The sequence below is a fragment of the Rhinolophus sinicus genome, chromosome 12 (assembly GCF_057876585.1).
Source record: "Rhinolophus sinicus isolate RSI-liver-muscle chromosome 12, RSI-T2T, whole genome shotgun sequence".
In the NCBI taxonomy this organism is placed as follows: Eukaryota; Metazoa; Chordata; class Mammalia; order Chiroptera; family Rhinolophidae; genus Rhinolophus; species Rhinolophus sinicus.
The window spans coordinates 35,069,272-35,076,874 of NC_142512.1; the positions used below are offsets into that span (position 1 = coordinate 35,069,272).

The following is a 7,603-nucleotide window of genomic DNA, read 5'->3' on the forward strand; positions in this document are numbered from 1 at the left end:
TGCCCTCCACAACTAAGATTGAAAGGACAACAACTTGACTTGGGAAAAAAAAAAGGCCTGGAAATACACACTGTTCCCCAATAAAGTCCTGTTTCCCTTCCCCAATAAAATCTTTAAAAAAGAAAAAAAGAGATTGTCAGAAATAACCTCTTTTGACCTACATGGCAAACAAGTAATCCTGAATGAACATGGGCTCCCCCTGCAATGACCCTCTGATGCCCCAAGGCAGCTTACCGCATCCCTAGCTCAGAATGTCATATATACCCATTTTCCCTTTCTGTCTTTGAATCTCTCATGCATGTGGAGTCTGACTGTCTTATGTATGTGGGGTTCCCATACACATGTAATTAAATTTGGTTATTTTCTCTCGCTAACCTGTCTCATGCTTATTTGATTATTAGACCAGCCAGAAGAAACTTGAGGGTAGAGGAAAGTCTCTTCCTCCCCCACACAAACTAGCAAATCCTTGGTAGAAGCGTGTTGACAGTCTCAGTGCCAAGAGTGGATTGGATGCAGGGGGGAAGAGGGATAGGCAAAAATTTTGTGTGTGTGTATGTGTGATCTGTCAGGCCAATATAAATAATTTAGATAGTACAGTGGTACCTCGGTTTTCTAATGTAATCCGTTCTGGAAGACCGAGTTCTGAAACATTCGAAACCAAGGCACGGTTTCCCCATAGAAAGTAATGCAAAATGGATTAATCCATTCCAGACCTTTAAAATCAATCCCTAAAACTGCAAATTTAGCATGAATTTTACTATCTAATGATACCATAGATCCATAAAATTTATGGCGTTCGTAAACCGAAATGTTTTGTCAACGGAGACATTCAAAAACTGAGGTACCACTGTTTTTATACTGTATTAGCTCAGATTAGCCAGAGTACATGAAAAAGAAAAAAAAGAATACAAAGCAATACAGCAACACAAAGTAACCAACTCGATGTATCCTAGTTGGGATGAAACATTTTAATCTGGTGGTATCACATAACACTGTTCAGGGAGCACTCACACCTCCAAGAGTGTCCCTCCAGGTTATAAGGAGGTTCTCAGAAATAACTAGATTTGTACAGCCTGGTCCCCTGCCGTGGGAGGGAGAGAAAAATGGAGTGTAGGCTGCCTTCACGTCACTCGTAGATCCAGTTCTGAGCGTAGCTCTTGTAATCTACCAGCTCTTCAGGCTGAAACCACAAGCCAATCTCCTTCTCCGCACTCTCCACGGAATCACTGCCATGGATAATGTTCCTGGATGGGGAAAGAGATGCCCACATTACCAAGACCAGAAGGGTTTAATTGCCCAGAAGCCCCCCCACACACTCCCATTGCCAGAAAGCCTATAGCCACTGCAGTAGGGAAAAAAACAAAGCTCCATGTCATTAGTTTGCGTCAAAAGAAAAACCCATGACTGCCGTTGATGTAGGATGAAGAATGTCCTCTCATATCCCACCCTCTAGCAACACTCATGCAAACAGCCTTTGGAAAGGGCTTTAGCCAGCAAAGTGTGTTGTACCAGGTTCTACCCTCTTTACAGAGGCATAACCACAGTAATGTTGACAATCAAAGGCAAAGAGCCTGCAAAGCCAAATATTAACTAAGAGAGAAAAACAATGAACTGATTTAAAATTGATCTGCATATGGTATCATGTCCATCCCCAAGCACAGGAACCCAAATTCTTATGGCACCTAAGTCATATTTTGGAAAAGAGTAAAAAGCACCAACTCCCACCTGCCAACTTGGATGCAAAAGTCCCCTCGGATGGTCCCAGGTTTAGAGTCTGCTGGATTGGTCTCCCCAAGCATCACTCGGCCTGTCTTCACAACATTCAGCCCCTCCCACACCTCCAAGGACAAAAGAAGATATGGTCAAGGAAGAAAACCAATCTCAGCAGAAAAATCTGATAACTATTAATTAAAAAAAAAAAAAGTAACCGGCCCCTTAAGATGACATTCATTCACTGAGCAAATATTTATGGAGCATCTACTTGTTCCAGGACTGAGAATACTGGTCTCCCTGTCCCTACTTTTGCCTTCCTATAATCCATTCTTGACACAGCAGCCAGAGTGGCTGGCCTTTTTAAATGCCAAGTGTAAAACTTCATAGCACTCATGAAGTTCATGGCCAATACAAGTCTACATGATCCAGCCCCTGTCTGTGCCTCTGAACTTACCTCATCCAACCATCTCTTTCACCCAGCAGGCTTCAGCCACTCCAACCTCTTTCTGTACTTCCAAAAGTCTCCACCACCAGGTCTTTGCACATGCTATTTTCGTGGCTGAGAATGCTCTTCACTGTGATTTTGTATGAGGCCGACTCCTTCTCATTCAGATCTCAGCTTGAAAGTCATGTTTCTTGACCCCCAATTTAAAGTGGTCACTTGCGCTCACATAATCCTATTCCATTTCTGTGCATATCACTAGTCATTAGCCATATACATACATATATATATATATATATATATATATATATATATATATATATTTCTTCATTATCTGTCCATCCACCCCTTTCAAAATGTGTAGGCAAGGAAAGCTATGAAAACAGGTACCTATTTTCTCTCATTCATGACTGTATCCCCCGTGTCTAGAAAAGAGCCTGGCAGAATGATGACAACCAATACACACTTGAGAATTACTGTAGTAAGTCCTGCCCTCCAGAAGCTTACAATCAGGCAAACCCGTCCTGATCTCTCCCAGCTGTGAGTCTTCAGTTCAGCAAGCAAATGTATCTTGTCTTTAGCGGGTCAGGGACCTGACTCATATCCTCATTGTCCAATCCTCCCAGCCCCAGTCCTCTGCATCACTGAGGACCTGGCATCAGAAGCAGGAATCACGACACTTACTCTTCCCTCCCAACTGAGTCATTCACATCAACATCCCGCACATGCATACTCACCATGGCAACCACTGGGCCTGAATGCATGTATTTCACCAGGCCGGCAAAGAATGGGCGGTCCTTCAGGTCAATGTAGTGTTCCTTGAGAAGGTCTGGAGAAGCCTGTTCCACAAGATACGGAATGAGAATTGGCTCCAAAAACGATCTAAGAACCAGCAATCTGGTTATTTCCCACTCACCTATCCAGCTGTTTAAAACATGAGCTCTCAGCTCACTGATTCTGTTATAACCCAATCCATTCTCACCACTACCATGGGGGGCAGTGACCATGACTGAAAGTGCTTCAGCTTTGTACCAATTTTCCCCCTATTGGTCTTGACGGATCAGAATAAAACCACAGGACATCAGCATCAAATCCAGCCATCTCATTTTAGACAGAAAATCTAACAGTGCAATGAATTTCCATTCCCAGAGCGAGACTCAACTAAAATGTTAGGGGGAAGTCAGCGAAGTGGTCTCGGCGTTTGGTGAGCGGCAAACTGAACCAGGCCATTTCTCAGCGATACTTCACATTTACTCAGAAGACAAAGGCCCAGGGTTATAACCAGGTGATTCTCACATGTATCTGCAGACCACCCAAAAGTGCATGACACCTAGCAATAAATAACTTTGCTGAAGAATGAGTTATAATATCTCACATTGCATGGCTAGTATGTGGGAACAAATCAAGTTTGCTAGAGGGCAAGCCATCTGCTTAGCAATTCCAACTCCACTCATCTGTATTCTCTCTGCCACTACATATACGCTTTTTCAGGGTCTACCAATGTCCCTTAGTTTTTTCAGGTCCATAGGACTACACTGTATGACACATAGTGCACACTTCAGTGATATATAAAAAAGGGGAGATCTGCTGTCGAAAAGCACATCCAGAACATCTTAACATTCAGCCCTCACTGATGGTCACTTGCCAAAGTAAAATTACACAGCCATATAAATCACTCCACGTTAGCAATTCACGCTCACTGGCCCTTTCAATCCCAATGGAAGACTAATAGTGGTAGTCTGCTAACACACACTGACTTGATCTTCCCTTTCCAAAACCCTCTCATATTTCTATTAGTTGGTTCTGATTATCTTGAGTCTGCAAAACAGATCCCGCGCTTTTTTTTTTTTTTTGAGGGGAGGGTGACCTCAAGTTTTCCCTCGCCTCTTTCCTCCACATCAGATTCAAATAACTTTGTAGACTCATGACAGCTACCCCTCCTCCCACTCTTCACCAAGCCCATGTTCTTGTCAGGAAACTCAGTGGAAAGGAGAAAATGTAAGCGTGTAGGGTCAGGGAGACCTGATTAAAATCCCCGTTGCCTCACTGTGTGTCCTCAGGCACATGACTTCACATCTCCAAGCCTCAGATTCCTCATCACTAACAACCATGAGAATAGGAATAAGCACCTCTCAGGGTTGTCATAAGGGCTAGACGAGAAAACACATGTGCCCAGCACATGGTAAATGCCCAGTCAACAATACTTTCATTTCACCTTACCTTCCAACCTAACATAATATGTAGACTCTCTGGAAAACATTGCTTTGGAAGTTGAGTTGGAATCACTAAGCAGATGGTTTGCTCTCTAGCAAACTTAATTTGTTCCCACATACCACCAAGCAACGTGACAGATTCTAACTCATTCTTCAGAAAACACATGGCTCTAATCATTCCAACATGCTCTCTCCTCAGCATTATCATCAGTCTACTCCCTTTAATATTAAAGCAGTTTTTCTAAACTGCATCACATAGGAACTAAATTGTAAATCAAACTAAATTTAAGATGCACTAGGAGTCCAAAGTTGACTCTTTTTTTTTTTTTTAAAGACTTTATTGGGGAAGGGGAACAGGACTTTATTGGGGAACAGTGTGTACTTCCAGGACATCTTTCCAAGTCAAGTTGTTGTCCTTTCAATCTTAGTTGTAGAGGGTGCTGTTCAGCTTCAAGTTGTTGTCCTTTCAGTCTTAGTTGTGGAGGGCGCAGCTCAGCTCCAGGTCCAGTTGCCATTACTAGTTGCAGGGGGCACAGCCCACCATCCATTGCAGGAGTCTAAACCGGCAATCTTGTGGTTGAGAGGACGTGCTCCAACCAACTGAGCCATCTGGGAGCTCAGCGGCAGCTCAGCTCACGGTGCCGTGTTCAATCTTAGTTGCAGGGGGCGGAGCCCACCATCCCTTGCAGGACTCGAGGAATTGAACTGGCAACCTTGTGGTTGAGAGCCCACTGGCCCATGTGGGAATCAAATCGGCAGTCTTCGGAGTTAGGAGCATGGAGCTCTAACCACCTGAGCCACGGGGCAGGCCCCCAAAGTTGACTCTTTTAATAGGAAAAAAGATTGTCCCCTAATGTATTTGCTTTGAGAATTTAAATTCTCATTTCCCAGGTTTGTTTGAAGAAGAGTTCTTGGCCAATCAATCCTTTGCACTTTTGAAATATTGATTTGTAGGTGTCTTTCAAGAGTGTCTACTCTCTGCCATTTCAGGTGGGCCTCCCCAAGAGCAAAACCAGTTTCCCCTCACACGCCCTGATAGTGCCAAATATATGCTAGACACTAAGGGGGTAGTAAATGATGATGGAAAGATTTCCTTGGTGAAAACAACTTTCCTCAAAGTGGGGCGGGGGAAGAGTTTTCTAAAATTATCTGCACAAGGAGCTCAAGAGCAGAGCTCAAACATGCTCAGAGCTTTGAATCAGAAATCACAGCACTAAAAAAAAATAAATAAATAAATAAATAAATAAATTAAAAAAAAAAAATCACAGCACTGCAGTAAATGTGGAACTCTGCTAAAGGAAGCAGGAAGCTATTTCCTAAAGTCCCAAATAACTTGGTTTGTTCCAAGACTTAGCCATGATGCTAGGCCACCAAGGAGTTTCCAGGTTTCAAGACATTTGTGTTCACCCTACATGGAGAAGTCTAAAAAGGATGGTAGGGGAGAAACAGAGACACTAACCTACAATGTCCCCTTATATGACGGAAAAATAGACAAACGAGTAGGAACAATGAAAGCCACTACCTGCATGAATTTCATAGCAACAAGGCGGAATCCCTTCTGTTCAAAACGCTTGATGATCTCTCCCACGAGCTGGCGCTGGACCCCATCGGGCTTGATGGCAATGAATGTGCGCTCAGTGTTGGCCATGGTCCTGGAGATAGACAGGTGGGGGACGAAACAGCGCTGAATATCCCACCTACGTCATTATCTTTCTCAAGCAGATTACCCCCATAAATCCGGTTTAAATCTGTCATGTCAGCTCCAAGTCTCTCCAGTAAAAACCCAATTCCTCCTCAGTCTCTTCATGTATGAACGAATATTCCAGAGTGGAGAGGAGTCCAAAAGCAGGGGTTATAATTTCTACCCCATTTGATTTAATAAGCTTCTATCAAGCATCTACTGTATACCCAACACTGTGAAAGAACTAAGGTAAGGGATTTAAAAAAAAAAAAAAGACATTGTCTTTCTGAATTATCCAGATGAGAAAAACTACACAGATAATGTGAAAGTGACATCTGGTACAAGGCAGTATGAAATGTGGTTTGACCTACTGCCACACATACCATGGTATTAGGAGTGGAAGCAATTTTACAGATTATTTTATTATAATCCCCATCATTTTACAAATGAGGAAACAGATCTAGAGCACCAGAATGAGGGCCAAAATCCAGATTTCCCAACCCTACGCAATTTATGCTACATCGTTAGATGTAATGAATACTCTAACCAATAAACTGTGGATTGTGGGAGAATTAGAGCCATTAGTAATATGATACAGGACATCACGCAGGAAGCCTAGAAAACATCTATTCCAGATCTTTCTTTTTACAGAGATGACTGGGCTAAAGACCGGCTCTGCCACCACAAGATGAGAAAGCAGGAGACCCCTCACCTTGAAAGACACTACCTTCTGTGAGCGTCTACCTCCTGGCTCTATCTTCCTGTACTTTAACCTATTTCAGAACCGTAACAATATATTTGAATTTTACGTTTGTGTGTCTGTTTCCCCACTGGTCTGCTGCCATTATACAGGGATGTGTCTGTCCCTGGCGCCTAGCAGTCAATAAGAGCAAAGCAAATATCTTTGGTAATCACCCTCCAAGAAAAAGAGACCAAGTTCTAGGATTAGTGGAGAACTCCCGCTGGAAGCTCGAGACAAGCATGGATTCACCAGGAGAAAACGGGGCTAAAGAGCCAGAAACAGTCCCTATAATTGTCCCTCCACAGCCACCCTGACACACAGCTGTCATTCATTCTGCAAGCCCATACTGAGCGCCAACTCCGTGCCCAGCACTGCACTTGACAGCTACAAATAAGGCGCGACCCCTGTCGTCGCGGCCAGATGGGAAAGGCAGCCACGGACAAAGGCGAGTCCACGTGGCGTGAGACGTGCGCTGACAAGTTTGTACCTGTCGAGTGGCGCTCCCCGGTCCTTCCCTCCCATTCAGTCCCCTTCGCCACCTCTCAGATAGGAACTCATACGATCCCTTCACCTCCCCGCTCCCCTGACCCCACTACCCTCCCCTTTCCTCTTAGGACCCCGAAATCTTCTCACCCCTCCAGCTGCTTGAGCTACTACTGCGCCTGCTGTCGCCGGCACCGGAAACACTCCCTGGTCCCACGTGGTTCCTGGCACTCGCTCGCGCGGAACCCTTCTGCCCAGGCAGGCTGCGGAGTTGCGGAACACCATCCGCCCCGCTTCCTCTGTGAGTCGGACGTCATTTTAGATGTTTA

The 7,603-nt window shown here is 44.3% G+C and overlaps 1 protein-coding gene across 1 annotated transcript; it reads right to left on the reverse strand.

The window, feature by feature from the left end:
- Positions 1-947: 947 nt before the first annotated feature.
- On the reverse strand, positions 948-7,567 carry LOC109447035 (nucleoside diphosphate kinase A). Its single transcript, XM_019731001.3, has 5 exons — positions 7,425-7,567; positions 5,891-6,020; positions 2,893-2,994; positions 1,726-1,838; positions 948-1,244 (listed from the first exon to the last, which is right to left on the reverse strand). Exons 2-5 carry the CDS (start codon positions 6,014-6,016, stop codon positions 1,127-1,129), a joined length of 459 nt encoding a protein of 152 aa, XP_019586560.1. The 5' UTR covers positions 6,017-6,020; positions 7,425-7,567; the 3' UTR covers positions 948-1,126.
- Positions 7,568-7,603: the final 36 nt, after the last annotated feature.